The sequence below is a fragment of the Cheilinus undulatus genome, linkage group 2, assembly GCF_018320785.1.
Source record: "Cheilinus undulatus linkage group 2, ASM1832078v1, whole genome shotgun sequence".
NCBI lineage: Eukaryota > Metazoa > Chordata > Actinopteri > Labriformes > Labridae > Cheilinus > Cheilinus undulatus.
In genome coordinates, this window is record NC_054866.1 from 26,001,560 (window position 1) to 26,020,116 (window position 18,557).

General features: G+C 39.7%; 1 protein-coding gene and 1 non-coding gene across 3 annotated transcripts in view; both read left to right on the forward strand.

The window, feature by feature from the left end:
- The window catches only part of LOC121521537 (F-BAR and double SH3 domains protein 2-like), a 106,789-nt gene that overhangs the window by 4,863 nt on the left and 83,369 nt on the right, over positions 1–18,557 (forward strand). For both annotated transcript variants that reach the window (XM_041805616.1, XM_041805623.1), the window contains exon 2: positions 4,512–4,609. In XM_041805616.1, coding sequence (XP_041661550.1) covers positions 4,512–4,609 — 98 coding nt within the window. The remainder of the gene's footprint in view (positions 1–4,511; positions 4,610–18,557) is intronic.
- On the forward strand, positions 18,416–18,489 carry trnat-agu. The gene has a single exon. It is a non-coding gene; the product is annotated as a tRNA-Thr (tRNA).

Sequence of the window (18,557 nt, forward strand, 5' to 3'; positions counted from 1 at the left end):
CAAAGTCAAATGGATTCTGACCTAAAAAATCAAGCAGAGTTCCCAGAAACAAACCTGTGGTGGCTCATCTTACAGCCCTCCTGACTGTCTGTGTCTGCTGATGAATGAAAGTGTTGTAAAATGATGTACACTGAAGGGTCATTTTGAGATTCAGTTTGTTAAGTGGAGAGCCTGCTATGCTGTGACAACATCATTACTCTGTAAACATTGACACAGCTAAAAGAGTGCAGAGATTTTACTGACAAATTGTGTTTTGGCTTAGGGTCTTCCCATCTGATGATGATGACTTAACAGGAAGCCCTATGTACCCCATTAGGACGTATTACCCGCCCCAAATTGCCTGTTTTTTTTTTTTTTTTTAGCTGATCATACAAGTGGGGATGCCTCCAGAGCCATATGAATGTTTGCCTTTCCCTCTCTCAGTGGAAGAACAGCTGAACTCTTCTCCTTTTACACGACCTTTAAAATTCTGAATACCTCTTTGACCTTGCCTCATAATTAACATCAGTTTAGCCTTCACCGTCTTCTCATTGGCTGCCTCTTTTCCTCAGTCTCGCCATCTCCTTCTCCTTGATTCATTTTTTTCCTCTTTAATTTTCATGCATTTTGTCTCACCATCTCCCAGTCATCCTCTGCCCTTCCCCTCCGCTTTCTTCCTCCCTGAGGTTTCCGATGAGTGATAGAAGGTGAAATCAAGTGAAGTCGCTTTGCCCTGATAATGTAATGAACCACTCCCTTCTTATCTTCAAAGACACAGCACATGAAAGAAAGGAGCTCTCCAGTGTGTGTTGGTATGTCTGTGCCAGTGAGTGTGTGTTTGTGTGTTGTGTTGTTGATTGTTTTGTCTGGAACAGTCATGAATTTGCCTACTGTTGCTCTGGTGAATAGCCGATGGAATTCACCCGACAATACACAAAGACCATCACAGTGACTCTGGCAGTGTTGTGTGAGTGTGTGCATGGTAAAGGTGAACTCTCTAGCTTTGTGAGGTTTTTTCATAAGTCTATGTGAATGTTTGCAGATAGCCCCCGCCCACACATATTGATTATTCTGTGAGATGATTCATTCAGGATCTTTTCCCTAATGCTTGTGAAGTCTGCATGCTTCTAGATGCTTTATAGGCTGTCTCTGGTCACCTCTGACTGCAAAGAGCATCCCCCAGCCTATTCAAAAGACTTAACAATACCCTGACACTGATTGTTTTATGGATGGATATATCTTAAAGGAGTGTATGTAAGGAGTGTGTGCGTTCATTTGGTTTACACTGTCCACTCAGTGGGCAGGATCGTTGACTTTTAGTGTGTGCATTTACAACATTACCTTTAGAGGCAAAAATGCCAAAAAAAAAGTTACATTTAGAATAGAAGGCTTATGTCAGGATAGGAATGATATAAAAAGAATGAAGGCATATTATTCAGTCTTATCTGGAATTCATCTTAACAGTGTACTTTCAAAGTACACTTTCCTGCATAGTTTGCTGAACATTCAGTGAATGTTAGTGTAGTGAATCAAACTCATGCTGTTGTCCAAAGAGCAGAAACGAGTGGGTTAGTGAATCAAAGATAATTAACATGCAACATTTTTGCTAATCAATTCACAAGTGTTAGTTTGAATAGAAGCAGGGTAAAATGTCAGTTCATCAGCAAAAGTATTGCATTATTTCTCTGTTGTGTAAACAGAGCATTTGTCAAGTCACTGTAACAACCGTAAAGGGTACTGTGGGCAATAGTTGTCACCTGTTGCCAATAGACGATGGCATCCTTATCTATTTCTTATAATCTAGAAAGAAATACAACTACCTTTTGGATTGTTTATTTTATGTCTTCATTACATTTAAATAGTAACTAAACCCTCAGACCATTTTTTGATGAAAAATTATGCCCATGGGGATTTATTAGTACTATTAATCAGTTAGGGTCCAAATGTTGACATGTTAGCACAGAGTTTTTAATTCAACATTTGTATTAAAAGTGTGCATAGCAACTGCCCTCTACAGGTCAAAACTTTCTCCTGCAACACAGTTATTTTGAAACATTTATCGTGGCCAATCTGGTGCCCTGTGATGTATGTGGTGCCATCTGTTGTCCCCACAGAACTCCACAGTAATCTTCTACTTTTACCCCAACCGCTAACCTTGGGCACAGCAGCCCATAGCCAAAATTTGCAAACAGCCAATCAGAGACATTGCTGCAGCACTAGAGCAGTGGTTTTCAACCTTGTTTTTGGCCAAGGCACACCTGAGATCACGGCAACATCTCAAGTCCTGCTAAATCCGTAGGCATACAAAATCAGCTCTTTAAAATATGTTTCAGAACTTGGTTGTATAGTTGTAGTATTTATTTATGGTTATGTGTATGAGCCCCCTTACATTGCATGACTGATAACATAGAGCACCGACCTCCAAAGAAAGACATCTTGAGGGCTTATTGATGTGTGGTGTCCAGTTCAAGTTTGTTTGTCCGTGCCGTGTACATTATCCTGATCATATTTATCATGCAAACACCAGCCTGATCACTTACCTTTGTGACCCAAATTACTCTGCCTGTGTTGAAAAAGCAAACATAATATTTGCTTCTAGCGGCAGTACTGGATCAACAGCAAGAGTTTCCCTTATGAAGGCAGGTTCAGCTAGTCAGGGACATTGCTGTGACACTTTAGGATTGTGGGCAATGTAGTATGTTACCATTATGGCTTAAAATCAAATCTGAAGTGCAACATGGAATGAATGTTGTTGTGGCTGATGAGGGACAGCTGGGAGGAGGGAGTGAGTGTGTCTACCCCCCCTCCCCTCCCCCCAGCCATTTCCATGATGTTCATAAGGCATTTTTTTTATTTCAGAGTAGATGCACCTCAGCTGAAACTCTGGCTACTCTGGCTACTAGGTTACTCTTTAACTATGACTTCTCATAATGTACAAGGTTTTACTTTTTGAACTTCCCAGTGACAGAATCCTTTTTATGAAAGTTAATTCTGGTCACCGTCCTGCTGAACTGGTCTTTGTTATTTCATGCAACGCTGAACCTAATGAAGGGTAGGTGATACAACTGCAGAGAGGGAAACCTTTAAACATCTTCAATGTGTATATGACTTTAAAGTATGCAGAGGTTTTCATAGTTCACTGGACTCTTTTTTTGTTTGATTTTTCAGACACCACAAAAAATGAGACACAGGATAGGAGAAGAAAACAAGTAAATTAGCGGTGTCTAAGATCTCAGAGAGATGGTGTGCATTTCTCTGTTTTTCCCCACTTTATTGGACTGAGTAGAATGAATAGAATTCAGTCATGATGTATGCAGTGAGTCTGCTTACTAGGGGTGGGAGAAAAAAATCAATATGACATACACATCATGATATTTTGTCTGGTGATATATCATATTGTCCTCCAAGTATCAATTTTTTCAAATGAATCGCTAATATGAACTGAAGTCTATGATAATGGAAAAAATAAATCAATTGTTTGGACAATTTTCCTGTGATGTTGGCAGCAGTGATGGTCATAGAGCAGGAAAAGTTAGTACAACAAACATTGCAGCACCAGGGGAAGGACATTTGGAATGCAAGCAGGGCATAAATGAGATGGACCTGACACATAAGGTTTGCAAAAAGGGCTACATAAAAATAAAGTACTGTGGGAATACGAAAAACATGAGGGCAGTACTAATGCTAAATCAGCTAAACAGTTGAAAAAATAGTACAGATCACAATATATCGCAATCTAGGGTATCGCATTACTCACTGTGTTGCAAAATGTTTAAATTGCAATAACATCGAATCGTGACCCAAGTATTGTGATAATATTGTATCGTGGGGCAACTAGTGATTCCCACCCCTACTGCTAACTGTCTGTTTTTTTTTTTTTTTTGTTTTTTTTTTAATTGAGGATGCAGCTTGGTTTATGTGGTTTGGGTGGTGATGTGAAGCTCACAGTCTACAGGTTGGAACATAATAAAAGGTAACGTTGCTGTCCCTGATCCCTGCTCTCCATCTGTCTGTGACAGACACTAACATTTATGTTTGGAATTTCATGAGTTGCTAAAGGGACTTAAGAAAACATATTTTCTTATTGGTGATTAAGCATTTAGCAGAGAGGCAGTGGCAGGATGCAGAGCAGAGACACACACAGTGGGTAGAAGTGTACCTTTTGTCACAGTCAAACCAGATCTTTGCCTGCATGTATGTTGTGTGGAGATGGAACAGGTTCCTAAGTTCTTTAGTGTGTAACTGCTATGAAACAACCAGAAAATTACTGTTTATTTTGCTGTATCACTGCTTTGTTTGTAACTACTGCTGCTCCCACTCTCTGTTCTTGATCATTCACTGTGCTCTCTCTCGCTCTCTCTCTGCAAGCAGCAGCTTTGGGTTGATTTAATGACAGCACATTTATTTTTCTTTTCATAGTTTTTTCGGTTTCTATCAAACATTGAAATAAATGATATTGTGTTGTTTAAAGCTCATGGTACTGAGAAAATATCTAAAGATTTGACAACCTTTCTGATGTTTGTTTTCTACAGGTCAAAGTGACACAGGAGCTGAAAAACACACACGCAGAGCAGATGACAAGACTGCACTTTAAACACCAGACTGAATGTGACCTGCTCGAAGATATGAGGTGAGAACATGTGCACAGCACAATTCTGTTCTTGTCTATTGCTGGTAAATGGAGAATGCATCATCTTTCTGAGTATTCAAAATCTATACATCATTGTTGACTCTAGTTTGCATGCTATGCACACACGGACACTAGAGAGCGAAAGATAAGGGACTTTACAAACTGGAACAGGGTTTAGAGGGGATGAATTCACAGCTTATCAATATGAGAACTGACAGAGGGTGTTCAGGGGCCTGAATAAAACTAGAGTCCTTCTATATAGGTTTTGTTCCATGTTTGCACCGACACAATTTAACAGAAGTACTCAGAAGGCTGCCCTTCTCAAGAAATTACTTTTTGTGACCATGCTTTGTGCATTATACTAACAAAGTCTAAGTCTAGGTGCATCTTGGGACAAAAATACAGTGTGATACTGATAAAGCATGTTTGGCCAGCATCAGCCCTGTAATATCATCCTGATGAAATGATCCTGATGATCCTGATGAAATAGGTATGGTTCTAACTGACACAGCCAGGCATAAAAGGAACAAATTAATGAGAACGGAGTGGCATGAGGGAGAAATGAGGAGGAGGAGTATTGTCATATTTCAGTTTTTGAGAAGGACAAAGGGTTGAGAAAATGACGATGGAATTTCCTGCTGCCGTCCTCTTGCTCTCTGACTCTGTTTCATTTATCCTCTCATTCTTCTCTTTTAGTTTTATTTCTCTAGGTCTTCCTGCCATTTTTCCCTTCTCCCTCGATTCAATCTTTTCTGTCTCTTTTGCTCCGACAATTCTTCTTGTCTGTCTCCGTATCTCTCTTTTTTTTCATTTTGGCTCAGCTCTGTTTACTCATGACTTGTGTGAGTCTGGCAGTTTCCCCCTTTGGATTTGGCAATGGGAGGAAACCCTGGTTCCTTCACACGCTTTCAGTCTCCTTGTTGACTGAGCATTGATTATTTATGACAGCAAACTCTCTCTCTTATTCTCTCAGTTTCTCTGCCCCTGCTCCTGTCTTACTCTGTGGTTCTGATTTTCACACTTCCCCTATTTCTGAGACATCTCTCCCTTTTTCTCTCCCTTCCACTCATGGGGGCAGCTCCAGCTGTTTGAGAATAGATTTCCTTGTTGCTGCTGGGTTTTTGAGACTGAACAAGGCTCTGGTCTCACTTGTGGGGGAGAAGGAGAGCCTGTTTGGCATATGCAACCCAAAATTGTGTTAGTTCTTCCAGTCAGTGAGGGATGGCGCTACATGCCACTGGGTAAAGAACTTGAAATTGGCTTTGTCATCCTTATGGTTTAAAGATGTGTCCTGCAGGGCTTTTAGCTAACCTACAGCGTGTTGTAATTATTTCTGATGACATGTTCTTATGGTGGTAAAATCAGGAGCAGGAGGGTTTTGCAATGGTTAGGTAAACTGCTTTTCAATAAAGGGACTTGGACCCAAGTTCCCACAGCAACAAGCGCCTATTTTGTCAAAGTGTCCTTGAGCAATGGACTGAGGATGTTGTGGATGCTTTTGCAAGACTGACAAAAAATCTGAAGTCTTATGGTAATCTGAAATTTGCAGTAGAAGTAAGATGACCATTCACCACAATCTGACTTTGACTTGTGTTACTGTTGTCATGAGATTTTTAAGGAGCTGGCTCATATGTGTTCATCTCTCATCCTTAATACACCACTATTTGTTGTAATCTGGCTCCTACACATATGTAGGTGAGTGAGGTTTCATATCCACTTTTCAGAGCACGTTGTTGTTTTGGTGTCTTGGGTTTTGGCTAGGGGTGCACGATAACTATTGGGCCTATAATTATCAGGCTGATAACAAGAATGGTAGTTCTGGCGTTTGTTTTCTTTCTCACGAGACCACACATTCCAAAACAGCAGGTGGTGCCACAATACAGGTCCCGCTGTTAAGCGCTAGAGAAGAAGAGGAAGCAGCCCCTATGCTAAAATGCTAACAACACGGTGGCGTTATTCAGTATTTACGGGGAAGATAACACGACTGTGTGTAGAATTTGCCCTGCAAAGGTCGGAAAGAGTAGAAGAAGTCCTCAATGGATCTTGTAAGTGACTTAAGAGTCATCATCCTAATGACGTTAAAACGAAGTGGCAGCAGCCACTAGCCTCAGCCGTGGGCATTAGGACCGAGTCAATGGCTAATACCAGGCAGAGCGCTGATCGTAAGCAGGCATTAAAAACTGCAGAAAGATTGCCAGAGCCAAAAGGCGCAATGTTATAATAACAAAATCAGTCTGATAGTCTCCTGATCCTCGCTACTTTCATAGACGTATACCTGCCTGCTCTGTTTGACGTGGTTTCTTTCAGTCTGATCGGCGTTAGGAACAGAAGTTTAGCCACAGACCATGGTGGACTTTACATTCTTAACCTATCTCTGATATGACTTACATCAGTGCATATTTTTAATCTTTTTGTAAAACGTCAGCTCACTTTAATTCTGGCTTAAGCAGCAAAAAAGAAAAAACAAACCCCCAAATACCTCCATTTGTTAAGCATAACAGCCTGTTATCATTTGGTTTTATGGGGGAAACCCATGTCAGTTGTTTGTGTATGTTGTACTTGGCACGCAAATGTTGAACTACAAAAAGTTAACTATAAAAACAGTTATAAAGTCAGAATAGTTTGTTTTTTGAAAAACACGAGTGATATTAGTTAAAATTAGTTATAAATATCTTTGCTCACTACATATTAACCCCTTCTTGCCTCCATATGTGCATAAACACATCAAATAAACTTCTTTTGTTAAATTAACAATTGAAAAAATATATCGGTTATTATCGGTTATCGGCCATCAGGAGTAGGAAATTGTCGGTTATCGGTATCGATTCAAAAATATACTTATCGTACATCACTAGTTTTGGCGCTCAGACACCAGAGTGCACCGTTATCATGTTGGTTGCACTATTTGTGCTGCTAATCAACATTTCTTTTGCAACATTTGCACACTTGTTTTTTTCTTGTCTGCTATCTGCCCTCCTTGGGTCTCCACTCCCACTTTGAAGAATCTCGTCTTCCATCTCTTCAGCCCTCTGACATCAAACAAGAGAAGCCAAAATCGACATATAGGGCACTAAGGATTTATCATTGGGCCTAATGTGTGAAAACCCTGTATGTATGTTACTCCGCTGCCAAAGTTGAGCTCAGTGGCATCTCTTTTGTCCAGTCCTTTTACCTCTGATGATACACCTGAAGGTTGATGGTGGTTTCTGGGCCCTTGGGACATCCACAGCATGACCTTGGACTTGTGGCAACCCCATACCAACCCACCCCTTACTCTGCCCTAAAGGTGTGAACTTCATTTTCTCATGCTGGTGGTAATATTCAAGGCGTGTGCAGCTACTGAGGAATAGCGCGAAACATGGCGACTATAGACATGTAAGTACTCGACTTTTGTCGTTTTTGAAAAGAAAACAACTCACTGCTGTTCTTTGTTCTTTTAACGAAGAAATGTCGTCAAGTTCTGATAAAACTGGCGCTTTAGCAGCATCCACGCTAATCTTTTCCTCCATAACTGCACCAGCTCTTGCTGCTGCTTGTGTACGTCACAACTCTGCTGCACCTGAAAGTACTGCCCCTCGTAGCTGATTGGTCCTGTAACTTTCTAAACGGGCTCAAACGGTTCAGATGGGAGCTTTGCAAGATGGATTCGCCAGTGAGGATGTGTGTCTTATTTGGAAAATAAGGAGGGACTGGTTGCTGCTGATAGCTTTTTATTTTTACTTTTGTTTGAAATGTTGATTGAACAAAAATACAGAGTTTAAACAAGAGGCAGTTTCTTCTGTTAACAGAATATAGCTGCAGTTCTCTCAATCCATGGTTCTTATGTTTTCAATGTAAAGATTTGCAACTTTTCAATGCTCTTTGTAATTTTAAATCAAGTATGTTTTGATTTTAGGAGCACGTTTTTGCTATTGGTAAAAGTTATGCAGAATCAGTAGAGCTTTCTGTCTAGAAAAGATGCATCTCTAACTGCTCACTCTGCATTATTGATGATGCATGTGAGATTTCCACAGGAATGAGCAATTATTGACCTGTGCCTGTAGTCAGTTTGGTTAGCGGAAGCAGGAAGCTAGCTACTTGGACAGCACAATACTATTCAAGTTATTTTGTCCTTGAAAAAAAAATCCCTTTTTAAGGGATCTGGACTGACTCTGACTCTGACTTTGACCTTGTTTATCTCTGCTATGTTGTTGACTTGGCCTGTGTTTAGTAAAGCAACTGATGTCATGTTAAATCAGTGAGCTTCAAAAATCATCTTTTGAATAGTTTGACCCTACACTTATCTGTGTGGCCATATAATGAAACACACACACAGCAGACAGACACACATTTTGGAGCATAAAGCCTACACTAGATTTTAACTCTTCAATCCTACAATCTGCTTTGAGGTTATTTACCCTAATTAATCCACAGGCTGGCTTTAATCGACTCACACTCTCAAACACAAATACATAAACACTAGCTACTGTAGCATTTAATTTCAAATGAAGTTTAAATGCTAAAAGGGGAAAAACAAAGACCAAAGAAAGGAAAGAGCGAGAAAAGAAAAAGAAAGAAACAGACTGAAAAAAGAAAGGGCAATGTTTTAATCCTCTGTGACTACATTTTAGCAGGACTAGTCTTAGGAGAGAGGATAAGAGAAAGAGAGAGGAGAAAACGTTGACGAGTTGGTGGATTCAGGGAGTTGCTTGGTGTCCTCAATCCAGCTAAATCCCCCATACCCTTATGTCTGCCTCAACTACACACATACACACATGCACATCAACAAATGTAAAAACAGACACATAAACTTTGATATTTCATATACCCACCATGCCTTGCAGAGTAGATCCATACATTAACCTTAGACAGAGCTTCATGTGATATTTTCATCATCTGGTTACAGTGTGTATGTTGTTTTGATCTGCAGAGATAGATCAGTAAGTTAAACTTAATTAGATCACAATTAAACTATACACCTTGCTATGGTTATGGCTTTATTGCAAACATAGGGCATGCCATACTGTCAAATTGGTGGGAAGATTAACAGTATGACTTTGTAGACCTGCTGTGTAGGCTGCATTTGTACTTTTCACCTCATACCTGAATACCTGATTTTCATATTCACCACTACTGTCTCACTGAGTCTAGATGGAGTACTCTATGAAGGGTAATGTAAAAAAACCCACTATTTTTTGGCAGGAAACAGTCATAAAAAGACAATGACACAGTGTGCCAGTTTTTGTGGTTGAAGCCTGCACTAGACTGGACTAAAATCTGAAGCCCTGATGCAAGTAGGAAATTTAATCCCCCTCTACCCCTCCCGATTCGACTGTGCTTTGTGCTGCATATTTGCATGGGATAAATGAAATCTGTGTTTCACTCAAATTTATTGAGCAAATCCTAGGAATTATCTGCAGATATCATTAAAACGTAATGGGTCTCCATGCTGAGTAGCTAGATTAGCATCCTCAGTTTGAACTCAAAATGCTATCAGAGTCCTCATTAATGCTTCTCAGTGCAGCTTCCATAATTTAGGCAGAGGCGGTACAGAAAATCAAGGATCCATTAGGGAAAAAGACCCAAATTAATGCAATGCTGATTCACACCCGCCTAATATAATTAGGCAGTGCACGTTCGTGGGGAAATGACAGCAAAGACAACCTCTGTTGTCACAAGAGGGCCACAGGTGATAGAGGACCTCAGGGATTAGGACAACAGAGAGGATGACAGCTTTTTTCTTCTTTCTCAAATTAGACAAAGATGATCTCTGACTCTGACCTACTAAACCTTTTTGTTTTCTATTTTAAGAGGAAAAAAAATCACAGCAGGAAGCTCAGAGACAATGTGCATAAATTGCTTTTATGAAGCACCTCCTTTATACTGCAGTATATAAACCAAAGATGGTCAAGGAAGTCTATGTTAATCAGATATAACATTTTAAAACAAAAGAATCAAGTTGGCCACTTAGTCTATATATCTCAAAAAGCAATCTGTTAACAGTATTTGGTCCTCCAAAACTCTGTAATATGACTGTATAAAGATCCTTATAATCCAATACAATGTAATAACACAATCCTGATCCTTGCTTTTATGAAAATTGTTACACCATTTAGTGTTCACTGATCATTCCAGACAGCTGATTAAAGTATATGACCATTACTAAATTAACATCTTATTACGCTCACTAGATAAAAATATATTTGTGTTTCCACTCCAAAGTCTTTATTTATCAGCCCAGTCAGTGTCAGTTTGTGATGATGTAGCCTACTTCTTTAGCTTCATGTTATGACATGGGTTGAAGTCAGTGATGAATTATGAAAGTGTGGCAGGATGGTTGGATGGATAGATGGATGGAAAAGCATCTCAAGCACATCTTTAACCAGGAAATATTTGTTTGATGTCAGTATAAAGCATTACTCAATGCTAAATTATGTAAGTATGACTTTTAAGTCTTTAAGTGATGTAACTTAAGTTAGTCACATATATACAGTGCTTAGCAAATTTATTAGACCACCTGTCATTTTTGTCTCAAAGACCATCCAGCATCATGAAGTGCTTTAATGCGGACTCTTTCATTTTCTCCACGTTTTACCATTTGTTTTAAGAGGTCCCCAAAACATGCCTGTGAAGTTTGTTGCTGAAAAAAAAACACTCCCATAAAGGATTTTTACGCGTCTAAAAACCTCTCTTTCAGCCCTGCTTAGAATAAGCCGTTTCTGTGTGTGTGGCTTTTAATGGAAAATAGCTGTCTGACTCCGCCCCTGACCACACCCCTCTCAGGAAATGGATGTGGCACTCCTAATGTTACAATGTTACAGACACTTTTATCCAAAGTTAAGGACCTGGCTGGCTGGAATTTGAACCATCAATCTCCCAGATCAGAGACAGCAGGATAACCCACTGAGCTATCCAGGATCTCAGCTGGCAGCTGAGAGGAAGATCAGGAGAGGAGGGCAGAACTTTGTTCCAAGCAGGGAGGGCCAACCAAACCTGGGAGCGGGTGCTTACTCCCCATATGACATCATGAGTAGGGCTGGGTGATTATGGCAAAAATCAAAATCACAATTAATTTAACTTTTTACCAGGATTATGATTAATGAACTATTATTCCACCCCCAACCTCTGACTCTGTTTGTTCTGTAAATATTTGTATAATTTTAGAACAAACAACTGAAAGGAACAGGCTATGATTAACAATTTTTGGTTATTTATTAAAGTGTTTGAAATCAGAACACACATCAGCTGAAATGAAAATGTCTTCATAAAAAGTCAAATGTTACCAAGAAAAGAGGGAAAAATTGAAATAATTGACATGGCAGGTTTACGTTGGTTAGAGGCTCTAAATGTTGTTTTCAATTATTTTGGGATAAATTGCCCAGCTCTAATCATGAGGGTAAAGTCTGAGAACGGCTTGTTTCAGCACACATTTTCTGAAAGGTGGAGAAAGAGAGGGAGAGAGGGAATGGATTTTTCTGGTATTTGAGGGGATTGTGTACAGGCCAGGGGCACATATTTTTATTAGAAAAGCCTGGAAAAGTGATTTTTGCATAATATGTCCCCTTTAAAAATGAATAGAGTGTGTCCATATTCATATCAGATGTACAAATAAGCCTTTTGTCAAATAATTTACACCTGAGATTTGATTTTATATGAAAAGAGAAAACCAAGATAGCCTTTAATAGACTTCTAACCATGTTTAAAAAGTGCCTGTCAGAGCAAGGCCAATAAATGTAATTTCTGAGTAATTAACCATGATAGAACAATAAGCAGTCAGTCAGAGAAGGCCTGTTATTCAGAGACAGATTCAAGTGCTTTTCTTCAATCATTCTGAAATTGTCAAGGTCACATAAGCAAACCTTCATCCAAAATCTGCTCTCCATTTTAGGACTAATAAGATTTCTAAGCAGAAACATTTATTTGACTGTTCACAACAGTAGTTTGCAATGATATTAAGATCACACTCTTAACATTAAACTGAAACACTTTCATGTTAACTTGTTCAGGTTCAGTACCGGTGTTTTTCACGTTGCTATTAATATTTTGGTGGTATCATTTACTTTTGGCTTTGACAAAGCATCACTGACCCTAAACAACCAGATTCTAAGGACTGCAAAGAGAATTTGAACAGGAGTTTTTAAAAGTGTGTTTTTTTTACATCAGTAACAAAAAAATCAAACTATATATTTTTTGCTTCTTTTGGCCATACAGGTTACTAAGCTGTTTTATCCACCAATCTCTGACACTTTTACAAATAAATGAGTTTATATGAAGATTTTTTCTTCCCTGCCAGCTAGCCTACAGTCCCTTTGTCACTCATCTATACCTTCTGTGCTGAATCAAGTTGGTTAATATGCTTGGTCCTTCTTAGTCTAGGTTTGGATAAATCTAGGAGAATCTTCTCTTTATGTCTTGTTGAGATCACACAGTGTGAAAACAAGACCACCCTCCTGTGCCTCTGTCTCTGTCTGTGGCTCATGTTGCTTATCCTGTTGCACTGATCTCAGCCTGTGTCCTGTAAACCATTGATCTCAACTCTTATCCCATGCTTGATCATTCATTCTCTGTCTCTCCCTCCACACACACATGCAGCCCATACACTTAGTGTTCGCACTCTGAAGCACTTAAGTATTTCCTGTCAGACACACACTCATCAGGGCATTTTCTGACTCCAGTTCTTCTGTTTGCACACATGCTGACGCTGCTTTTTGAGTCATTCGCCATACAAACACACATGTCGGGCATATGAATTGGTAGGAAGAGGTGATGGAGAGAGTGGTAGAGAACGGAGAGAGAGAGGCTGGTGGAGAAAGAGAGGACAAGAAATGAATGTCTGTTACTATAAAATATAAGACTTTCTGCCTTTATAAGACAGTTTGTGGTTTTTTAATGTCTTACGCATAACCATACCAAGATGCTTATATAGTGTGGGATATTTCAAGCAGCTAATTGCCTGTCCATATTTACAGAGAAAGTCTCTGACGCATTGTATCCATGGTAGTGTGTAAAGCCTAGACATGTTCAAAGATCCCAGTGAGGAGGGCTGTTTTCCAGTTTTTAATAATCTGTGTACCAGTGTTGACTTGTATTTTTTTGTACTAAGCCAGGATCCGACATTAAGGTTTTTGCCTACTTGCCCTTCGGGGCAAGTGCTTCCCAAATCTGCTTGCCCCATCTAAATTCCTACTTGCCCTGTCTAGAGGTACTTTTTCTGGCTGTCAAGTACATACATTTTGCTCACAGCATACTTAGAACTGAAATCCATTGCCTGTTGACTGTGGAAAGCAATACACAACACTTCTTTTTAAAAAAAACTATTTATAAGCTGTGTTAGCCCACTGAAAATTATATTTAACTTTGTACTGATCAGTGCAATGTTTACAATATTTACAATACTAGTAAGGTAATAATACAAACTCAGAAATATATTTTTTTGTAACTGATGAAACCAACTATTCTCAGAGGAAAATGAGGTCAGTAAAACACCGACACTAGAGAGATGGCGGGGTCTGCTACATATGCACTGAATACAAATGATGCTTTCTTCTGTTTCTATTTGGTTTATTTATCATGAAACTGAAGAAATTTTGCCAATGTGTGAAAATCAACCGATTAAGATTTTTCTTGTTTGATTAAAAATGTCTTCCCCAAAACTACATAGTGCCCCTTTAAAGTGCTATTTCACAGTTCTGCCCTGTAACTGTAACAGTTAGACCAATGGTACTAGGCCTAGGCGATATGGCCTAAAAAATCATATCACTGTATTTTTCTTGGCTTTGACGATAAGGGTATTATATCACGGTATTACAAAATTAAAAAAATAAAAAGGTAATGCTTTTGAATCCAAATTCAAGTGTTATTAACCCCCTTAAAACAAGCCTTTGATGGCATACTCAATCTATCTCTAAGGTGGCTTTCACACTAGGGGCTCGGTCCCATGTCCAAGTGCACTTGAGCCCAAAGTCCAGTTCATTTGGGTAGTGTGAATGCAAACTAACCGCACCCGGGCACCGGGCCCGGGCCCACTTGGGGAGGTGGTCTCGGGCGTGATTCAAGTGGACTCTGGCACGGTTCAAATGAGATGTAAATGCAACTGCACTCGGATAGTGGACAGAGTGTCATATCAGCTTTATGACATCATCATAAAAACTAAACTTCTTTCCACAGTGCGGCAGTTTGTTTACATTTTTCTTGAATAAAGGGCAGAAATCATCAGAATCCAGCCAATAAACGGTCTGTTGTGACTCACCTTACAGATGAACACAAGTTGGAGTCAGTGAGAGGAGGTGCAAAGGCAATAAAAGTCTCTGGTCACCTCAAAAACCGCTGTATCTGCACAGCGCGAGCCCATTTAAACCTCTGAGCTGCACGTAGATGTGCAGGTATGAAGAGCGAAGTTGCTGGCATCTTAAAAGTGATTTTAATCATCCATGACTGCAGGATGGACTTTTTGCCGGGTCAAAACAAAAATAATCTTTGCTCAGGTCATGATCCCAGTGGTTGCCATGGTAGCTTCTTCTTCTTTCTCCTCCTTTGCGGGGTTGTAAACCAGCTACATGCATACCGCCACCTGCGGTTTCAGACTGAGTAAATATGCAAGTGCACCCGGGCACGGTTCGATGTTGCTAGTGTGAAAGCAAGCCGGGGAGGGGGAGGAATCGCGCTGTGGCGCGATTCGAAACACCTGGGCCTAATGTGAAAGCGCCCTAAGTATAGGAACACAGAAAACATGTTTTTTTTTTTTTTTAAGTCTCTCTAGGTTTACTTCTGTCTAACTGCACTCCAAGTTTCGCATTTCATCTCTCACCTGATGAAGTGTGTTAAGCTGCTAATGACTTGAACGCGTTTCCTAGTGAAGGTGTTCACAATAAAAGTGTTTCAGAAAAATAACAGCCGCGGACTTTTATTTTGAAGAGCTTGATGGAAGTATTGTGTTTAGCATTGAGTTAGCTTAGCTTTGGCTGCCATAGTGGAGAATACGGCTCGTTTACAGCAGCTTTTCTGACCTCATTTAACATCGCAGCCTAGATCTTTGACTCACTGTGGACCTGGAAAAGAAAGTCATAAGTTAAAATAGACTTTTAAATGGTTGTTTATGCCGTTGTAAGAGGAAGAGCTGCAGCGCTGGGCTCTGAGACCAGCCAAAGCAGCACTTAACTTGTGTTACAGCCCCAGGGAGGCTGACAGAGATGGCACACTGACTTTGCTGCGGTACAGCCGTCAGACTTTGAGAGGATAAAACATGGGTTTTTGCCTGCTAACTGTGCCTAGTTACAATGACAAGAGTCCTTGACAATCGGTTAGTAACCTGGCTACACATAATGCTAGAGCTAAATGTGCTATTGACTAGACTCAGCCTGAGCTGTGTGTCACAACTCACTCTCTTCACCAGCTGTAGGACGGTATTAATACTGGTTTATCACCCACCTCTACGTAGCACTGTTTTTATAACCAGCTCCTCCTGCTCTGTGGTCTCTGTGCTTTAAGCCATTGTCACACTGAGGCAGATATGATGATGTCATCAACTAGTGCTATTGTGATTGGTCGGTAGAGTCCACATCTCTTCCGTAGGCCAAATTTATATCATTTATACCATCTACCTCATATACCGCGCCCCCCTAAGTGGTACTCAACATTATTTTACCAAAGAGCCACATTGTCTAAAAAATACTGTAGCAAGAGCCACAATCCAAACTGGGAATGTAAAGTAGATAATAGATCAGTTAATCTGTAGCTAAAATGAAATAAAACGGTGAACAATCATAATTGTTGGATAATTATGAGGTTAATGGGATACAAATGTATGTATAGTGTCAGTTGAAACAATATGTCACTCATTTTTGTTTTATTTTTTAATTTTATTTATCACTGATATCAGGCTAAAACCTTGTATCTCAATTTTTCATGATTTTAATTTGTTTTTATAAATCAGTGCTATTGGTCACCTTTGGTTTTAACCAATTTTAAATTAATGAAATATGTCAAAAGATACTTTTTTTAAATTCCCTGATTATTGGTCATTTTGGAGATACCAGTCTTTGGCCCAACACTGCCTAAAATTTTTTTTAAGACATTAGAATGTGCTGAGTTTGAGCTCTGAGATGCTTTTCAAAGAAAATGATGAATTATGTTTGGCTATTTTGGTATTTAGCCTATATCTCACATTGGGGCATTTACTGGAGTTCTGTGGCTTTATTAACAAAAAAGAGATACTTTGTAATTTTTTCCACTTATTATTAATTCCTTAGTTAAAGGGGGAGGGGCCTCATAATGGTCTTTGCCCTGGGCCTCCAAATGACTGAAACCAGCCCTGCCTCACACCTGCAGCTCTACCAGACACATCGTTTCACCCTGCCTCAATTTGGAGCTTTGGTTTTATATTTTTGCTCTTTTGACAATATTTGTGATCATTAGTGCGTTAAAGATCAAATAAAACACCCACATTTGGACAACTTTCTCTAGATATTATGTTATCTCCACGTGTGATCCGTGATCCGTGTGTGTTATGCTTGTTGATGACGCGCATCGGCATAATTGTCATAAGATATGGGTGTGAGAGAACATTGGCAGGAAGTGGCTGGAGAAAAAGTTAAAATGAGGAAATGGGAAGCTTCAGTTTGAAAACAAGACAGCACACCTCAATGAATGAGCTTACTGAAGAGACGCGACTTCCTCTGCTCTCTTCTCTTACACACGCTCCTCCGTTAAGCGCATCCGACGGTAAAATTTTATGCTAAACGTTTAAATTTGGAAGTTAAAGCTTGTCTTCTTTGTGTGGGTAACATATTTATTGATGTGACCTACCATGAATCTTTACTGATGACAGTGTTAACCTTCATAAAGGTTTTTAGGTAAGGTTTTTTTTCTAAATAAGCCTTAAAAGAGCTGCAGCTGGTCACTAAAGAGCCACGTGCAGCTCGAGAGTCGCAAGTTGAGTATCACTGAGTTAGATCATATCACAACTGAGCCTTAAGAGGCTCCTTGCCCTCTCTGAGCAGCTGTCTGCTCGTCAGCAGACACGCTCAGCCAATGGAGGCAGCGACGCACTGCATCTGGCTTCTCGGGGGCTCCGTAGTAACAGAAATAAGAGAGGAAAATAATAAAATTAATGAATAGAAAAGTTCAGAGTCATGCTTGCCCGTCGGCTTTTTGAAGTTGCCCCAGTCAACCGTCAGTATCGGACCCTGCTAAGTGTACACTTAGTGTGTGTATTTATTACAGTAAATGAAAATGCATGTCCACAAAGTAATTGCAAAGAGAGAGACAACCAAGACACCTACAGAATGACTGCTATGAAGGAGTTACAAGCTTCAGCGGCTGATATGGGAGAGACTGCATACAATAACTGCTGCCTGAGGTCTTCATCAGTCAAAGCTTAATGAGAGAGTGCAAAGAGAAAGCCATTGTTGATAAAAACTCAAATTAAATCTGATTAGATATCACCAAAAGCATGTGGGAGACTCCATGGTCAAGTGGAGGAAAATTCTTTGGTCTAATGAGAACCAAAATGGTGCTTTTTGGGCACCAGACAAGACACTATATTTGTATGAGCTATGCTTAAAGGGGACCTTTCACCACCTACTGTATTTGGTGGAGATAAACATACTTACCTCCTGGTGAAAAAAAATAATGATGTAGTCAAACACCAGATATCAGAGACATACCTGGAGATGCCAGAGAGCATCTCCATAGTTGAAAAGTTTAATGGAAATCTGTTTGAATATGTAGCAAACCCTTCGACAAGTAAAACATATGTGCAGACTCAATTACTGGACTGATATTCCAGATTTTGAATTTTATATTTTACCTGATTGAGTTGATTAGTGTGGCGCTGTGGCTTAGTTGGTTAAAGCGCCTGTCTAGTAAACAGGAGATCCTGGGTTCAAATCCCAGCAGTGCCTTTTCTAGGGTTGTTCTGTATCTAATTACAACAGGTTGGTATAAGAGCTGTTGACATATAAAACAGTGT